General features: G+C 32.2%; 1 protein-coding gene across 1 annotated transcript in view; it reads left to right on the forward strand.

Moving 5' to 3' along the window:
- Positions 1–20281, forward strand: part of LOC115874712 (G1/S-specific cyclin-D2-like) — a 98055-nt gene that overhangs the window by 34988 nt on the left and 42786 nt on the right. The window contains exon 3 of the mRNA XM_030889956.1: positions 8983–9148. Coding sequence (XP_030745816.1) covers positions 8983–9148 — 166 coding nt within the window. The remainder of the gene's footprint in view (positions 1–8982; positions 9149–20281) is intronic.

A 20281-nucleotide genomic window follows, 5' to 3' on the forward strand; every position in this document is an offset into this window, starting at 1 on the left:
AATTATATATTATATTATATAATTATAACAAGTAACCACAAAACTACAACATAAAAAACTATACACAAATAAACTAAAAATTCGTAAATAAATGGCAACAATATTTTTACACACACCACTGGCACTAGCAGTAGATTGTGTTGGTCGCCGAATATATGCGCCGGCCCATCTACGATTCAATCCCAACATATCTTTTATCTTCGTCTCTTCAACGCTAACCGCGCCGATCTCGCCTATCTCTTTCTCACAGGATTGATTGTCGAACAGGCCGGGAATCCACGAGCTTAAGACGTTACTAATTGACATCTTGATATAATCTGCAGACCTGCCGCTTCTTTTGCGTGTTTTTAATGGACACAAGTCGGAATAAACGCTTCAAACGGTAAAAAGGCAAAACGCAAAAACGCTTGTATGGCCGTGGGCTAAGAAAGAGCCAGAGATGTTTCATAGGTAAACAATCCACACCATCTTTTTAGCGTTTTCTTATTGAATTTTGGTAATTAATTCGCACGGCACTGTTTGGAGGCATAGTAACAACTTGATATCGGGTGTTATTAGTCCTTGTATTATTTAGTCATTGTGCAGTATAACAAAGTCGTTATTTTCGTTTAAATTGAAATAGACGTACAAAAAATTGTTATTATTATCAAAATTATGTACTTTAAAATGACATTAACAGTGTGAGAATCTCTTAATTGTTCAACTCATTGATAGAGTCGCCCTTTTTATGTAAATGCAATTAGCAATACGTAACTGAACGAAGTACTGAGNNNNTGCAGGAAGTCATGCATTGCTGGGCTGACCCAAAGAAAAGATGGTCAGATGACGTCAGGGCAGTGGCGGGAAGACAATGGATAAGATTGGCTAGAGATCGCGAAGCATGGAAAAACCTAGAAGAGGCCTATATCCAACACTGGATGAAACCAGGCTGAGAAAGAAGAAAGAAAGATACTTAAACCATTAAATTCTATGTAAAAAGGTGCTTTGGAAATGTTTTCATAAAAATACAAAATTTTCCACAGCAAAAAAAAATACAGCGATTTGTTAAAAATGCACATTTCTGAAAAACACCCCTGTAACCTGAAACGGTGCAACAGATATCGATGTGTGGTTTTCACCCACTAAGGTGTTTTTTGATAAAATTTGAGCTTCAGACACCGATAATAGTTTTCGTCTATCTCTTATAGAAGAGGGTGTTTCCTTTAAAAGGTCCAATTTGGCTCCAATTCCCAGAGTTTACCATAATTAATAACTAAATTATTCTGGTTTATTTCATTGCATCTATATGGTAAAAATGTGGCCTTTTAACACCAAAATTCAGACTTGATATCAGGTTAAGGCGTGTGCTATTGAACGTACATCTGTTTTTTTAGAATTGTTCTCCCTTGTTTAATAATAGGGGCCTTCACAAACATATGTTTTCACTTTTATTTAAAAAAAAAAAAAAAAAAAAAAAAAAAAAAAAAAAAAAAAAAAAAAAAAAAAATCTTATTTTAAAATTTAATCTTTATTTTAATTATAGAATCACTCAAACTGAAATGGATTTTTCTTCATTCCATCCTAGTCGATATCCATCATAGTTTATTATATTATTCTATTTCGTCATGTTTTATTAAATTTAATAATTTATATTCTAATTTTAATGAATATTAATAGAGTAGACATTATTCTATTCCGAGAATTTTCCGTGTCGAGTCTTTTTTCAGTAAACGTTCGTATTTATTCATTTACATAACGCCAAAGCCATTATGTGCATTGTAATAATATATGTAAAAACATTACCTAACAGCAATAATAGACATTAGTTTAATTTAAAAGGAATTGTTCTCGTTCTCTTACACAAGATATTTAATTATTTAGCCGCGCGACCTAGAAAGAGGGAAAAAATAACAGAACAATTAGCGTCATTGTATTTATAAGTTTATATCAATTAATATCGCTCGGTACACCGCACCCGTACCTGTTTTCTAGAATTATGCTCATTTATAGAAGTCAATTTCTGACCAAGAGGAATTTGTGGGAAAGTTCAAATATTAAATTAGGTGAATTTTGCAATCAGTGGCGTGTTTAATCAGTGTAAAAACCTATGTGTACGTCCATAGTGCACCAGCTTTGGAGCAGGCGCGCCATTGAAGCAGGTAGTGACCACTAAACACCGCTTGCAGGGAGCGGCAATGTGTTTTGGCATCATGAAGCTATCTCATCCCATGGGAACTATTATGTTTCCTTTTTATTAGCTAGTGATAATATTCATATTAAACTGATTCTCTTACCGTTTTTCAAAAAAAAAAAAAAAAAAAAAAAAAAAAAAAAACTTTTCTTAATTTCCATATTTTTGGTTTCTAGTACATATTTTGTTAGGTATTCAATAAACGAATAATCAAGGTACTAAAAATACTAATAAACAATGGTGTTTTTCCTATTTTCTGTTACTTTTGTAACCAATTCTATGCATAATAGAGGAAATTTTGTTTAAATAAATCGAAATCAATCTGAAATGTTAGTTGCAGGCATTTGAAGTAATGCTGCTGTTTTTAAACCTAAATTTAGCGTGTTTCTTTCGCTCATTCTGGGATTAGAAAGGCGGTCGCCAGAATGAAGAACGCAATTCTTCCTTACAATCCTGCTATTTTACCAACGGATCTGATTGCAATTACTTCAGAAATTATTGCATTGTTACATCTTCCATGCGGAGGGCAAGAATCTTGAGTTAAGCTATATATCAAAAAAGATTAACCTCCTCCGCAAAGAAGTTGAAACCAATGCAATCAAAATTCTTCCGCGTAACTTTGTGGATATAAGTAGGTATATTTAACTATTGTCAGATCTCATAATAATCAACCGAAAAAATAGAAGATATGGCAACGTTGTAAATTTATAGATTAGGTCTAGAATATATTTGTCTCTCTCATTACATAAAAGAGAGAAAGAAGGATATATGAAATGTCAAACTTCCATCTGGTCTCAATTTTCTTTGTTATTTTGTTAAGAAAAGTGTTATTTAGTAAAATTTTGGACATTTTTCTATCCTCAATCAAGTGTGGCTTTAGATTAAACTATAATATAATGAAAATATACTGAAATTATTACTTTATAGGGCCGAAATAAAGAAAAATTCAACGTTGAAATTATTCTCCGTTTTTCTGAAAAACAGTAAGAAATCGCCAAGGAAAAAGTTCAGATTCGTAATCTACGACCTCAAAATAAGGTTTATACCAATTTTGGTGAAAATCGGACGATTTCTGTGGTGATGTGTGATGATAGGGCCACATCTATTAAATCAAAATACTACTACATCTATGTCTCTGACTATTACTAACTACTACTAACCAACAATTTGTTTTGTGTAGTGTGTAGTCTGTTTTTATTTAAATATTTTGTTCATTATTCATGCTGGGGATTTATTTTTAAATTAATGTTAATCGTTGGGCAACCAGTATTTCTTTTGCATGATCAAAATTTTACATAACCAAATTGTCACTCTAAATCACTGACTTTTTTAGACAGATGTCACTTGTCTTGTCATTATTCAATTCATTATTCGAATTCTCATAATGTTGTTAACAAACTTTGAATAAGAAGACTAAGGAAGGAGCATATCAAAAATCTTAGGTACACCGCGATGGGCCTCAAATATGGCCGACTTAAATTCCAGTTTATCAGTGTCGTTCTAATTTTATTTAAAAAATGTAAAACTATGATGTAGGGTAGACGTGGGGTAGACTCAATAATTTGTTGTTTTATTTTACGTTGTGAATAAAAGTTGGTAGTTATTAAAATTGTTATAAAAATATATAATTCTAATAAAAATAGATAAGTTATAATAAATACCACAAACATCCGATGCGCTACTGAAGCAGGTAAGTCAAATTAACGTATCTAAATTCTTTGTCATCCAATCTTTGACAAGTAATAAATAAAAGCTAAAATGCAAGAAAAATATATAATTTAGTTAATTTAAGTGAATTTCATAAATGATCGGTTTACTACACGTATGTATATTATATTATCACTTACTACCGAAAAGTTGTTCCATTATTTCACTCGATTTTTGCCGAGATCTACCGCACGCTACACAACCAACTATTTTAGAGTCTTTTTCGATAAATCGCGATAGTGTCACTGTTAATTTAAGTTCTGCTATAATTTCCATCTAGATTTACTACCTTTATACAACTATCAGTAGTAGAATAAATAATAAATAACGTAAAATAGGCTCCGTAAAGCCTGACAAATCCACAAAATTTAAAATCAAATTCAAATGTGTCAAATGAATCATCAAACAGAACTGTCAAGGATCCCCACCCTAGAGTGCTTTTTCCGCCCACCATGCATGAATACATGGATAGCATTATGCTCCTTCCTTAGTCTTCTTATTCAAAGTTAACAAAAGATTCATCTTAAATTAAAATTTTAATCAATCACAATTGTTTATCTCCATCATTTACCAGATTAATAATACAGAAATTACAACTCAATTAGAAATAATTCATTATTTATAAGAGTAATTTTATTAAATTATACGAATATTATCTTTGATTATTGGTTTGAAATAAATATAACAGTGTCCTTCAATGAAAATGCGAGTTACTAACTCTAAATTCTAATTTTGAGCTGGCAAATGAGCTAGATGCTTTACCTAGACGGTCATTTAGAAGTTACATCGATGAAAATATACATAAAATCAAGGTTGGTACAGTTTCAATTTTATTATGGTGATTTTCTTAGCCGCGTATGGCACAGATCGTTACCCAGTGTTGCCACAAGCTTATTTTTCATCGAGATATATTATCACGAGATAGCGGGGTTAAATTGTTTTACAAAGGGGTAGATCTATCCCGAATGGGGTAGCTGTGGCAACACTGCCGCTATCACTTTTCCCCTCGCTGTCTCGCGGCCGTCATTCAAGGCCGTGTGTCACGCTACGCCACTGTATTCGATACTAAAAGAAATTCACACAAGCCCTTTTAAAGATCGAATGACGATTTAATATAAAATTTTATGACGTGATGCTCTAGAATGCTAATTAATAATAATAATATTTTTCAATAAAATATATAGACTCATGTATATTTAATTTAAATGTTCTAATTAAAGGCAATTAACAGACTAATTTAATTAAGGTAATAAATTGTGGCGTAATGACAGTTGGAGTTATATCTACGTGCGCTAGTGAACATGTAACAAGAAATTATAATCGCTATTCCTATCCGTTTTTATTATATGGGGTGAAAACAATAATAATTAATTAGCCTTATTCAGTATCTAGACCATAGAAATGAATAAAAGACAGACAACCAAAATACAGGGGGTTTCAACAAACATGTGCCATCTCTTGTGGGGAGAATCCTTATGTAAAAATAAGATTTATTTTTTAAATCAACATAAGTCTTTAAAAAAATTTGTTACATCTTTAAAAATAGTCTAAAATTCTACGATAACTTAAAGAAATAGGTAAAAAATGATACAATTTTATAGACAATTAAATTGTGCATCTGATTCACGTAAAATATACAGGGTATTTTATTTAAAATAATCAAGTTATGGCCTTTAAAAGCTAGTAATTATTTAATATAAATTTTTAGACGCTCTGTATAAGATAGTATTATTTTTATAATTTCACATTAAAATTTACTAAATAGAAAAACTTCAGTACAATATTTGGTTTAAAAAATTTAAATAGGCCTAGAGAAGTGAAGCATTAAATTTGTTACTGCATTTTCACAAAATCGTAAATATTTCAAAAACGGTAAGGTTATAAAGTGGGGTAAACCTTAATCAAATTTACCTTTATTTTAATCGTAGAAACTAAAAATGCAATAATATACAGGGTGTTCCATTTAAAAAAAAACAACTTTTATATTTTTTATTAATTTGGGACACTCTGTACAATTTCTAAAAATCTAATTATTTGACTACAGTACTCAGTGTCGAATGAAGTTAGTAACCCTGTATAAGTTCTCAGTATACCTGGTATAGTGCAAATAGAATCTTAAAGAGTACAATAATTTATACAAAGATTTTTTCTAAGGTTTTTCATAATGAGAAGAATGTTTCTTATCGTCTACCCACTTTTAAATATCATTGAATAAAAATGTAAATAATTTAATTTTAATCGTGAAGTCTATTGGAATTTAATGAATAAGCTTTTGTCATTCGTTTTTCTTCTTTGTATTATTTTGATTTCGAGACTGGGATATCTTTAAGTAAAAATGCAAAAATAATTTTCTAGGTGATAAAATAATATTTTCGCAATATTTTTTTCTGTTATTATACTCAATAGACTGGTGGTATGATTTATTCAAATGATATTGCCTTGAAAATAGTTTTCCTTGTTGTTAATAAGAGATTTGGAATTGCTCGGTGTTATTTAGGTTCAAAAAACTTTAGGTTAAATCTGGTTTCTGAATTAATTAATTTTTTTAACCAACCCAACCCAAATAATTTCTGAATTAACGTCAATATTTGGATGAAAATTGGTGTCGGGGAGTTTTTTGACATGAGAAATTTGATTATAACATCAATAATATGACTCCTATTTGTAGAGGGCGCCACCTACATGTGTTTTAACTGTTTTGGAGAGCAATAACTTTTCGTCCGTACCTGTATAAAACTACTGAGTGATAAAATAAACATTTCCGTGATTTTTTACCGTTTTTACCGTTCTCAAGATATTTAGAATGGAAATAGTCAATACATATCATTATTGACAAAAAATAAACACGTAATAATAATAATAATAATATAATCCAGTAAAATTGTATCGCCGTATAGAGAGTGAAAAAAAAATTACGGGCAAGCTGATTCTTTCAGAGTTTGTCAGCGACTGTCTTCTGAGTGTAAAATTAACAAAATCGGAAATTTTCCCCTTGCGGTTTTTGTGCAATAAGGATGTTTTTTTTTTAACTATACTACAACAAAATAATTAGACGCAAATTGTACATAAGAACATTCTCTATAAGTTCGCCTAATGATTTTTTTTTATAAGTTAATTATTTCCGGACTTAGCGGCCGTTTCATGAGCTCTTTGGGGTGGTGTTCAAAAAGTTTGTTTTACAGTAAATTGACCCGTATGAAAGTTGTTCATAATAAATGGACAAGCAACTTTTCCTCATGGATTTTTTTGTAGCTTGATTATTTTTGGAGATATCGTTCAGTTCATGAACAAATTAGGGTAGTTTTCAATGTTACTCTTTTTTCAGCAAATTGACACTAGGAAACTCGTTCAAAATAAGAGTACATATACCTTTGCCTTATGAACTTTTTTTGTAACTTGACTATTTTTGGAGGCAGCGCCCAGATCTTGAACAAGTGGTGGTAGTTTTAAATGTCTTTTTTTCAGGAAATTCACAAGTGCTATTGGAAAATGGATTCGTGTTTTATTTGCAAGAAATTATTGAATGTTGCTGAAATTGAGGACGTTCAGAGAAAAAAAAAATTATGAAACTACCCCAATTTGTTCATGAACTGGACGCTATCTCCAAAAATAATGAATCTACAAAAAGAATCATGACGTTGCTTGTCCATTTATTATGAACAACTTTCATACGGGTCAATTTGCTGTAAAACAAAAATTTTGAAAACCACCCCAAAGGGTTCATGAAACGGCCGCTAAGTCCGGAAATAATAAACTTATAAAAAAAATCATTAGGCGAACTTATAGAGAATGTTCTTACGTACAATTTGCGTCTAATTATTTTGTTGTAGTACAGTTTAAAAAAAAACACCATATTGCTCAAAAACCGCAAGGGGCAATAAACAAAATTTGCAATAAACAAAATTTCCGATTTTGTTTATTTTACACTCAGAAGACATTCGCTGACAAACTCTTAAAAAATCAGCTTGCCCGTAATTTTTTTATTTCAAATGACAATTTTATTGGATTAATAGTTATTTGACTGAAATTTGGGATTTTTTTTTAATTATTCATAATTTTTTCTTCGAAAAAATGATGATAAAACAGTTTCTGTTGAACTTATGGCACAAAAACATTTCAAATTTATGATTTTAGAATAATAACAATTTAGTCTCAACGCATGTTTAATTTATATCAATGATGACAGATATTGACATTTTCGATTCCAAATAAACGTCGTAAATGTATATTTTTTTACTCAGTAGTTTTATACAGGTACGGACAAAAAGTTATTACTCTTCAAACCAGTTAAAAAATAGGTACGTGGCGCCCTCTACACGCAGGAGTGATATTGACATCAAAATCAAATTTCTCATGCCAAAAAACTCCGAGACACGAATTTTCATCCAAATATTGACATTACTTCAGAAAATATTTGGAAAAAATCGACATAAAAATGAAACTTCTACACCCTGTATCTCCGAAAGTAAGCATTTTAGGACGCACATTTATACGAACTTTTTTACTTATTTTTATGCTGCCGAAGTTCCCTGTTCGGATCACCCTGTAGAAATTACTCTTATTGCAGTTTTGATAAATCTAATAACTTTTTTAACTATTTTTATCTGGAGTAATAAATAATATCATACAGAAACTCTATATTATAGTGAATTTTATTAATAAAATATTACAAAAGATAAAGCCTCGTTAAATATTATTATATGTACATACAACGATTTAAAAGAAAATAATATGGAATAATATTATTTTGTCCAAGGGAAAAGTGTAAAATCGATACACACTCCTCATTCACGCCGGTTCGAGGCCGGATGAGATCGGATATCTCGTGAGTAAGAGTTAATTTAGACTCTTCCTAAGTCGGTAGGCCACTGACCGTGATATGGCCGAGGACCGCGGTTCGGATTCCGCGTAAACCAAGTAGGCCCCGTTCAGATTAGCCCTGGCAGCAAAAAGGAGACGTTAACTGAAATCTTTACTTTACTTTAGTCTTTACCTATACTTATAGTTTGAGAATTGATGACTAAAACAGAATGTAAAATAACTTATTAAATTATGTTCCTTGATTTAAATTTTGGAGATGACTTATCTTGCTTTCTTTGTTTCAGAGTTGGGAACTGCTAGTCTTAAGTAAATTAAAGTGGGACATAGCCGCTATTACGCCTCATGACTTTTTACAACACCTTCTGGATAAATTGCCCATCCAGAGGTACGGTATTGACTACACCATGGTGCTCAACCACGTCAAAACGCTTATAGCACTTTGTGCGAGAGGTGAGTTATAATTTTAAAAAAAATCAGTACGTACAGGGTGTCCCGTTTTGGTTGAAATCATACGGTATCTCCGTTATTAGCAAAGGTAGGAAGATGCGGTTTGCACAAACCTGAAATGGAACAAAATGGAACACCGCCTTGCTATGAGCTTCTCAAAAATACATATTACTCTATATTTATTTTCACTATTTACTGCAATATTTAAAATATAATTACCTACTATATAAAACCTAATTTTCTTATTAGTAGGCCGTGATAAATAACAGAAAATTAAAATGGTATTTACTAAAAAAATCATACACATATTAAAATTTTATTTGGAACTGATATATTTTACTTTTGAACTGTTACCACTGAATCTCTGAATATATTTTTCTTTTTTTTTATAACGGAATTTATTTTAACGCGATGGGTTTTCAATTATCTAAAAGCTTGCATTATTAAAGCATTTTCCTGGGGTTCGACATTGTGTTAGTTGCCACGATATATTTCATATTTCAAAAATCACCAAAATTAGAAATCGAGAACGGACAAATCCGGGAATCAGGGAGGCCATCATATGTGTCCTTTAGGTCCAATTCATTGATTTGAGAAATGATAATTTAACAAAATTCTAATATTTTCGTTGTAAGTTAAGTTGTGAGGGGGAGCCCCATCTCGCTGAGAGTATATTTTATGTAAATTAGCAAAAGGAATATTTAAAAGTTCCAATACGATAGCTTCCAAGATTTACAAATAGCGGTAGAGAGTTAAGTTTCCCTAATATATAAAGAATTTATTAATGGCTCTCTAAATAAAACAAGAGACAGATAGCAGTATACTTTTAATAATTCTTTAGTTTATTTTATTATTAATCATGACTTACTAATAAATATGATCTTTTAATATATGTTTTTAAATATTGTAGTAAATAGTGAAAATAAATACAGAGTGATATATATTTTTGAGAAGCTTAGATCTTTTGAGAAGCCAGATCATATATAATTTATAAATATACTAAAAATTCCATTTAAGAAAACAACTTTAGTTTATATCTTTAAAAATATTCTTTTCGTAGAATAACAGACTACGCGCTGTATTCTACGTAAGAAGTTCTACAATAAACAGTTTTCACCTTCTCGATACCTTTAACAATAACATAGATACAGGGGGTGCCCAAATTGCAAAATTTTTAAAAAGACCCTGTAGCTCTGAAACGAAGAGGGCTTTGAAAATTTTGTTTACGGCATTTTTCGTTTGACAAAAAAGTGGCATAGGTTTGTGCAAACCGCACCCTTCTATCTTCACGAATAACGGAGATATCGTATAATTTCAACCAAAATAGGACACCCTGTACATGTATGAAAGAATAATTATTATTCTTTCATGAATAAAATAAAATTTCTTTTAAAACATGTATATTAGCAACATAAAACACTAAATATAGATCATTAAAACTCAGGGCGTTCTAATCACCTGTTAATGATGCTAACATGGTTAGCGAAACGCGCGTCCAGTGTAAGAGTAAAATTGTGTCGGTGTATTATGGTGATTTAGTGTTTTATTTTGCTGTTGCAACACCAAAGATTCCAACCCCAACTGTAATAACATGTATATTACATTGTTTTTTCTACAGACGTTTATAATTTTGAGGCCTCGCATTTTCAAAGTTTAAGTGGATATTTTTAGTTAAAAATTGGTTTCAAAATTGAAGAAGTGTGTTTAAAAATGTACGAAGCGATAAAATATTATCCATATTATTACATATGCGATAAAATTTCTTTATGTAGGTTGCTTAGAGACGAAAGTGCTTTTATAATCATTATTTACTTACACATGCTATCGACTTCAATGCTAAAAATATGTTCCCTTTAAGATATTTTTCATTACAATATGTATCTATGGTATTCGTTTTTTTATCTTCATCTGTACCTTATTTTTTGGTTATAAAAATTTGCAAGCTGAAACAGTAATATCACTTTTGACTTTAGATAAGACGGTATTAGTATTATATTTAATTTTTTTGGACTTAACTGGCGTAAACAAAGTAGGCCCCGTCGAGACGCCGTTAAAACGTTTCGTTACAACTAGCTCGCGTAAAGAAGTTTTATTTCAAAAAGTTCCATAAATCATGGCCTAAAATTGCGTTAGCAGCTATAATATTTACTATTCTATTATATAATTATAATTATATATTATATTATTTTATAATTATAACAAGTAACCACAAAACTACAACATAAAAAAACTATACACAAATAAACTAAAATTCGTAAAATAAATGGCAAATAATAATTATTATTTTTACACACACCACTGGCACTAGCAGTAGATTGTGTTGGTCGCCGAATATATGCGCCGGCCCATCTACGATTCAATCCCAACATATCTTTTATCTTCGTCTCTTCAACGCTAACCGCGCCGATCTCGCCTATCTCTTTCTCACAGGATTGATTGTCGAACAGGCCGGGAATCCACGAGCTTGCGACCTTACTAATTGACATCTTGATATAATCTGCAGACCTGCCGCTTCTTTTGCGTGTTTTTAATGGACACAAATCGAATAAAACGCTTCAAACGGTAAAAAGGCAAAACGCAAAAAACGCTTTCTGTATGGCCGTGGGCTAAGAAAGAGCCAGGAGTTACGTTTCATAGGTAAACAATCCACACCATCTTTTTAGCGTTTTCTTATTGAATTTGGTAATTAATTCGCACGGCACTGTTTGGAGGCATAGTAACAACTTGATATCGGGTGTTATTAGTCCTTGTATTATTTAGTCATTGTGCAGTATAATACAGTCGTTATTTTCTTTTTCGTTTAAATTGAAATAGACGTACAAAAAATTGTTATTATTATCAAATTATGTACTTTAAATGACATTGAACAGTGTGAGAATTTTTTTAATTGTTCAACTCATTGATAGAGTCGCCCTTTTTTATGTAAATGCAATTGTTTTGACGGCCCCGCTTCATATCGCAAATATATTAAAATAAATTGTCATAACATTCGTTAATGATACGGTACTTCCTTTTGCATAATAATATTGTATACATATGTTAGACATAGTATCTAAAACATGGTATCAGTCAGGCTACACTTAATTTGTTTATTTTAGATAGGACATTATAAAAATATGAGAAACATTAGCTTAAGTATAGAGTCGCTAGGTTTATTACACCAAAAATGTTATAATATAGATTATGTTTCTCTGAATTAGGTACTTTATACTCATTTTTGTTATTAATTATTTTATTTTTATTTAAGATACAGTAAATGAAAGATGAAAAACCACAAATTTATACAGAATATTTGTGGCATTAAAAAGTTGCACTTTTATAAAATACTTTGGAGTTATTTTAAGGGATATCCCTTATAGTACAATTATTCATTGTATATACACTAGGTACCACCCACAGAAATATTTTTCACACGCTTTGTGGTGTTTATTAAGCAATTTGGGTTTGTGTCAAATAAATCACTATTTAGTATTTATTTTTTCAACTTAGTCATGCTTCCGCCACTTTCTGCATTAAAATTGGCTGTAAGCAATGTACAGGATGGGCAATATCATTCCGATGTTTTAATAAGGAATTTTGAATAATATATTAGATAAATATCAGTTAGGTAGCGTTGTTGGTTCAAAAGAACTTGGAACTTGAAGATGGTAGATTGATTATTGTTCTTTTCACTCCTTCGTTGTCGTAGGTTTCTGTAAACAGTACTTTTACAGTACGCTATAATGCTATAAAACAATAGTGTCACTGTTAATTAAAGTTCTGATACAATTTCCTTTTAGATTTACTAACTCTAAACAAAACAGATTGTAGAATAAATAATAAATATCCAAAAATAAGCTCAGTTAAAACAAACAAATCCACAAAATTTCAAATCAAATTCCACCATGCATGAATACATGGACAGCATTATACTCCTTCCTTATCTTTGTATTATTATATATTAAAACATTATCAATACTGGTTCATTTATCTACCACATTTAAAGAAAGATATTGGTAGGGTTGTGGATTTGACCTGTCAATTTTTTTTCCATCAATTGACCAAAATAATTTTAAAAGTACAACGAAACAAATAAAAACAAATTGATATTATTAATTATATCATTGAAATAATATATAAATAAAAATATTTTCATTTTAAAACAAAAAAAAAATAAAATTAGAAAATAAACATAAACATATTTCTATTTTAACTTAAAATAAGCAATAAACAGAGAACATTTGAAAGTTATTTTAAAAATACTTTTATTCTAATTCAAAACAAACAATTAATTGACATAAGTAGACAGTGGTAAGTTCTCGTCTTCATCTTCATAGTCGATGTCATGGATGTCGATGTCTGAAGACGAAGACATGTCAGCTTCAGAAGATGAACTTACATTGAGGTCAGTAACCCTTCCATTTTTGTTTATTATATTTAAATTATATTTAACATAAACAAGTTTGCCAGATCTTGTAGTGGCCAACCTGTTTCTTAATTTATTATGAGCAATTCCCCAAGTTGACCAGTTCCTTTCACAAGAAGCTGAGGAGGCCGGCATTCTTAGTAATTTTGTTGCAACATTGTGAAGTACCGATTTATTCTGCCAACTGTCCCACCAAGTTGATGGTGTTATTTGACGATGTTTTACATACTGATTTGGTACTTTTTACGGCTGTCCATATTATTCGATTATTGAATGAATTTGATGCTGTTCTAAAATTTGATATCTCTCCAAGTATTCAATTTCAGATTCATTGATACCAAGTTGTACGATCAACGTAGTCGCGCGTTGCAGTTCTTCTGGAGCTAGATTCTCTCCTTTATATCTAGGATCGAGTAAATATGCTGCATTGTGCGTGTCGCTACAGGCCATATCAATTCTTATTACTGATGCAGTTGTTACTTTTCTTCTTCTCTAAGGAAAGGACTTAATGAAACAAATGTATTAATATGTTCTTTTAACAAATACAGTTTGTGACGGATATCCGATAAAGTAACAGAAGTATTTCCTTAATGATAATCAAACGAAAAACAGGATTCAATAAATCAATGAACTTAACATTTCTATCCCAAAATACATCATCATTAAGTATGGTCGACTTTATTTTATTTGTTGCCAGGGATTCTACATCAGGGTTAATAAAACATTCTCTAAGTAGCTGTTTGTTGGCTTGAATACTTTCCATACATGTGACCACACTACCCCATCTAGTTGCCACTGGTAATTTAATAGAGTGAGAATTATTGCCCTGCTGTCCATGCTTTTCATTCATGACGGCATTGGGAAAACGTTTGAATTTAAAAAAAAATACGATGTCCTTGCAAACACTAATATGGTCAGAAAGTGTTTTAAGCGATTCAATATCTTTCAGCAATAAATTCAAAATATGAGAAACGCTGTAATGTTTGTAGATTTGGATATGTTTCCTTTAATTCAGTCCAAGCCGCTTGCATATTTGCAGCATTGTCGGTTACAAGAGAGGTAATCTTATTTTCACCAGTTTCCTTAATAATTCTTGTAATTTCATTGGCAATATATTGTCCTGTGTGCCGGAATACCTGGGTGTGACATAATGTTAAGATACATAAGTTACCACTCTACAATTAATTGTAAGATGTTATTTAAGACATTTTGACCGAATTTGACTGGTTAATTAAGAAGTGGTAGGTGCCCGGAGGTACAGGCTCTCGTCTACCAATCTCAAGGTGTGGGTTCGATTCCCACACCCGGCAGTTCATCAGCCGACTATTTTTATTAAAATAAAAATAGTTTGAGTACCTAGGTCGACTCAGCCTTAAATGAGTACTTGGGATTCACAATCCTGAGGTAATAATAGGCGGGGCGGTTGAAGCGTAGTGCTAGCCACATTACCTTCCTTGTATACCGAACGGCTCTAGTATAGCAAGCTGTACCTTGCTACTCCCAAGGCGTCAAACGCTATATACGGGAGCTATTATTCTTATAATTAAGAAGTGGTCAATTGACCAGTCCCAACACTAGATATTGGATATCTTTTTCGAATTATTTTCTGTCTAAGAGATATATCCGAATAATACATATTTTCTACTTGTTTAATACCCCAAACTGTTAATACTCGATTTCAAACAATGGAGCATTATTCTTATTCATCTCTCGATGGTAATAAACAATATCTTCAAGGTCACCTTCAATCTTCGCCATCAAACAAGGAAGTCGGTCGGCCTTATACTTACGCAATACGTCCACAAATACACACGCACAATTTCCTGTCCAAATACGGCACAGCGCAGACACACATTTTGGCCAACAATAAGAGAGCGAAATTTAGCGACGCGTATAGCAACATTTCGCGCTAGACACAATCTCACAAGGTTATGACGTCACCGGAGTCGTTGGGGCTTTGACCTCAAGGCTCTTCCGACCGTAGCCCGAGGGGGCTTTTTATTTTTTTTGGGTAATTTTCAAAATTATTAGTCCAGGCCGGCATATTTCCCATCACTAACGTGCTGTTTATGAAAGAGAAGCCCTCATAACTAAACGATTTCAACTCAATTAGCTCTTATTTTAAGTTTTTCGGCCGACGATGGGGTTTTTTGGCAATACCACCTTAAAATTAAAGGCTTTAGCTAACCGTTGCGACGTAAGTACTGGTTGGTGTAAGTGCTAAAATGTTTTGAACCTTTTGTAAATGTTTTACATAACAGATGGGAAAGAATGTTTTATGGTTATTGTACTAGGAAAATTTTAAACTATTAAATATGCTTAAGCTAAACAAACATCCTGTAAAACAATGTACTGTCTCCAATGAAATTCGATTAAATATTTCTGATGTAAGCGAATAGTACATCGTCCGTCCCATTCATTTATATATTCATTCATCGTAAAGGAATGTGCTTGTTTGCAAACTTTTATACCATATGATCAAAAAGATATCTATAAGTTAAATTAGTGAAAAATTTTCGTTTTCTACTATTTTTAAATTGATTTTGATAGTTGAGGATTCAATAACTGCTTATTTAAATTATTACGTTTTTGTATTGTTACATTTAATTATTTTAACGTACAGTGTGGCCCACCTCATTCGCCTCGGTTGTTTATACGAAAACGGAAAGATGTAGAAACAAAATATTCTATGGGTAAATGTGGGAAGGCAATGTACATAATTTAAAATTATTTTGAAATGTACAGGGGCTGTCAGAACTAAGATCTATACCAAAGTTATATTTTTTCTTATGGAACACCCGGTATTTTATTTAATTTCTGGATTCTTGGACATAAAATAAGGTATTTATTATAAGGGTTTCATATGTTTAAAAGCTTTGGGTTTTGAAATATTTAAATATGCATGATATAATAAAAAAGTTTGTCAACACCTTGTATATTACTTTTCAGAATTAATTCTTGTGCTGACTTACAAGCCAGAGAAATGAACTTTACTAAAAAAATTGATTGCTTCCTTAAATGTATACAGGGGTATCAAAAATTGCTGGTCTATTTTAAACATTTATTTAAGTAAAAACTTCGTTATTTTATATACAATACTATGTATTTTATTGAGTAAGTCGATGCAGATTTAAATGCTCTTTCAAACTGTATTAGGGTTTCCTATACCTATCTGGCTTAGATTTTGAATAAAACTCGATTTTTCAATAAAAATTTTTGTAAAAATTTTGTTTCTGCATCTTTCCGTTTTCATATAATCAACCGAGGGGAATGAGTTGCGCCCCCCTGTATACAAGGTGTCAAAAAAATAGTGTATCTAACTTAGGTGGATGATTCTACAAATAAAAATAAAACAAAAAGTTCGTATGACCATATGCCCTAAAATGCTTCCTAAAGAAGTTACAGCTCTCAAAAGAATAAATAAAATTAATATATTTGGTTTATTTTTAAGAACACTGGTAAAGCGTTTTTCTTGAAATTTGGTACTCTGAATGACCCACCGAAGTTAGATACACTACTATTTGACACCCTGTATACCTGTCCCAATTATTTTACCTACTGCTAGCTTGGGATTTTAGAACCATAAATATATGTTACCTGGTCTGTAGGTACTGAGATAATTTAGCATCTAAAACAAATATTTGCTTTTTTCATTCAAGAGCACGTCTTTCAACAGAGTAACCGTAGATTCTTGTCCGGACAAATCTGATTAAAGGTATTCCTTTATATTGAAAGAAAATATTTAAGATATGCAGCCATAAATTTGGTTATAACAGTTAAATTTGTATATTGATAAAGTAAAAATCTTTCTAACTTGTCAAGAGACATGTTAGGTTAGGTTAGGTTAGTTTGCTGGGGTTTGGGATCTTGCTTAATCCCTCACTCGGAGGCCTTAGACCCATTGCGATACCCCTGTATTATTGTACCAAACCTTTCTCTCATTCTTTTTTGCATTAAAGCACTTCTAGTTTTTTGCAAATTTCCCGAGGTCGCTGATGTTGGCTTCTGCTGCTCTTCTAGTCCCTCCAAAAAAACTTTGACCTAAAGGTTTAAAGCGTCAGTATTCCAGTGCAGAATAGTGGTACAGCAGATGCTCCATAGTTTCTTCTTCCTCTCCGCATTCTCTGCAGTAGTCGTCGTTGGAAATCTTCCATCTCACGAGGTTTACCCCCGTGGGGCAGTTTCCAGTGATGACACCTATACAATTATGCGTATTATGTTCTTTTTGTGTTCTAGTAGTTGTTTTGTCTTTTTGCTATCTACCACTGGCCGAAGAGTTCGAGCTGTGGCGCAGTCCTCACGGTGTTGCTAACTTGTCAAGTTAGCTGCTTGGCTTTGATGGTAGTTTCTATATAGCTTCCTTCAGTATGTTGATTGTCACAAGTGGTGGTTCATCTCTCACAGCCTCTCCCCTAGCTCCTTCTTTGGCGAGTCTGTCCACTCCTTGGTTGCCCACCAGATTGCTGTGGCCTGGCATCCAGCACAGAATGGCTCCGCTTTGATATGTTAAGAGAAAAGAAAATTGAGAACAATGGGAAAATTGGACTTTTTCTATATCTACCTCCGTATGATACATATTATCTAAACCGCCAGCTAACCTAACGGAAAAGCGAATGTGGCAATACCTATCAAAAGTATGTTCTATAAATCTGCTATTATTAGTAGTAGTAGATTCGATTTCAGCTAGAATATATTTTTGACTGAAACAGTAGGGTTGCCAACTTCTCAAAATTGATTTACCGTACATGTGTGGTACATGGCTCTTTTTTATCGTAACGTTTTTTTACCGTTAAAAAATGTTTAATAAATAAGCATTTATAAACATCTGTTAACCGTATAAGGGGGGAACATAAACATGTTCCCCCATTATCAAGATGAGTCAGAAATAGTTCAAATAGGTCGAGAATAACAGAGTCATTTTACTTTGAAAAATAAAAAAAATATGTTTTTTTTTAAACGATTCCTCTAGACTTGGGATGATGTGTGTCATTGTCCCCAAAGATAGACGATGAGCTCTAGGAGTGGGGGGGAGTTAAATGTCGATGTTTTCACTCTCTTCATTGCTTATATCTCGGAAACTATGACATCTACGAGAAACGCTCTATATATAAAAATAAAGCTGATAAAATTCTCTGTAAAAATGATTTTATACATTTTTGTTCCCGAACTTATGGTTTCCGAACTATGCCCTCCATAAATTTGGATGCTAAATCAAATGGCATATTCCAAATCCGTACAACCAAACCAAACCAAACACATTTCATTGCACGTTTTTCGTTCAAATAGCGTTGAAGAAGTACGATATCAAATAATACACTTCCGTTAACTGCACCTACAGGAAGAAATCATGTTGAATATCATCGCAACATACAACCTCAGGGAACCAAACCTTAATTACTAATGCCTCAAATGCTTCGTGCTACTTTAACATTAGAAAAATCTACTGCAGGCGGGGATAGAAATCTTCAACTCTGAGCAATCATGGATCATAAACCATGATTCTTGATTTTCATATACTTTCTACAATATTTGCAGCTACGCTAAATGCTGTAGTATACTTTTTTTACCGTATTAAGCATTAATCTTTAACTTGGAGTTGTTAAGTTCTGTGTGTACTAGTGCTCTCAAACGGAAGACAAAAAGTCACGATGCAATAAAAACTTGAAAGATAACATAATACCTCTTAATATTATCATTATTAATATGAAAGGTTAAATTTAAACTTTAATTCGATTTTAAATGCGATAGTGTTAATTTTGTCAACCCCCAGTAACTCTTAAAATGTTAGACCTATCAAAAAAATACATTCAACAAATTTTGTAGAGAATTTTCTGAGCTTCAATTTTCTATATAGGGTATATTTTCTTAGGTGTCATATTTTCCGAGATATAAGCTAAAAAGTCATAAAAGTGACATTTCACCCCTCCCCTCTCCACGAGCTCATCGTCTATCTTCGGGGACTTTTGACATATTTCAGCCCAAGTCTAGAGAAATCGTTTAAAACCATTTTCAAAACTATGGGATTTTTTTCCACCGATTTCTCTAATTTGACTGGGCTAACGATACTAAATAAAAACCTAACATCAAAAACTAAGAGAACAATGCTGATAATGCGCACGTAAACAAATAAGTCTATTAACTAATAGAGCTCTTCAGGCGAATAAAAGAAAACGCAAGGGAGCGGTGGAATTTAATCTTTTTGTTTCCCTAAACGCCGTATAGTGTCTCCTTTAAAGGGAGAGAAGGCAGGCTCATTCATCGTCGTTTATTACGCGTGGGAATGCGATTAGTACCCGGCGGTTCCGAGAAATCGGCGGCCCTTCTTTTGCCCGCCGTCGCTGGTACCTACTCGGGGTACTCGAGCCCCGTCCGCTCCTTCCGAGAGGCCCCTGCTCTCTAGAGATGAGAGAAAATATCGATTTTTATGAAAGATCGCTGTCGAAACCTATTGAACACCAACAACCTACCTTCAACATCTCGTCTATTTCAGCGTCAAATATTCTATTTTTGGACATTAAAACTTCATTCAGAACCTCCCAATTAGTGGAATAAATTAGTGGTTTCAATTCAATTACACTTTATACTTTTTAGTTTACGATATTCACAATATTTAAGAAACAATTAAAATTAATAAAATATAGCAACAGTTTGCGGTAGTCTGTTGTATCCATAGAGAAAGCATAATATTTAGCTTATAAAACAATAAACTTTTGATTTCTAACCAAAATTTT

The sequence above is a fragment of the Sitophilus oryzae genome, unplaced genomic scaffold (genome assembly GCF_002938485.1).
Source record: "Sitophilus oryzae breed Bouriz unplaced genomic scaffold, Soryzae_2.0 scaffold_1297_pilon_pilon, whole genome shotgun sequence".
NCBI lineage: Eukaryota > Metazoa > Arthropoda > Insecta > Coleoptera > Curculionidae > Sitophilus > Sitophilus oryzae.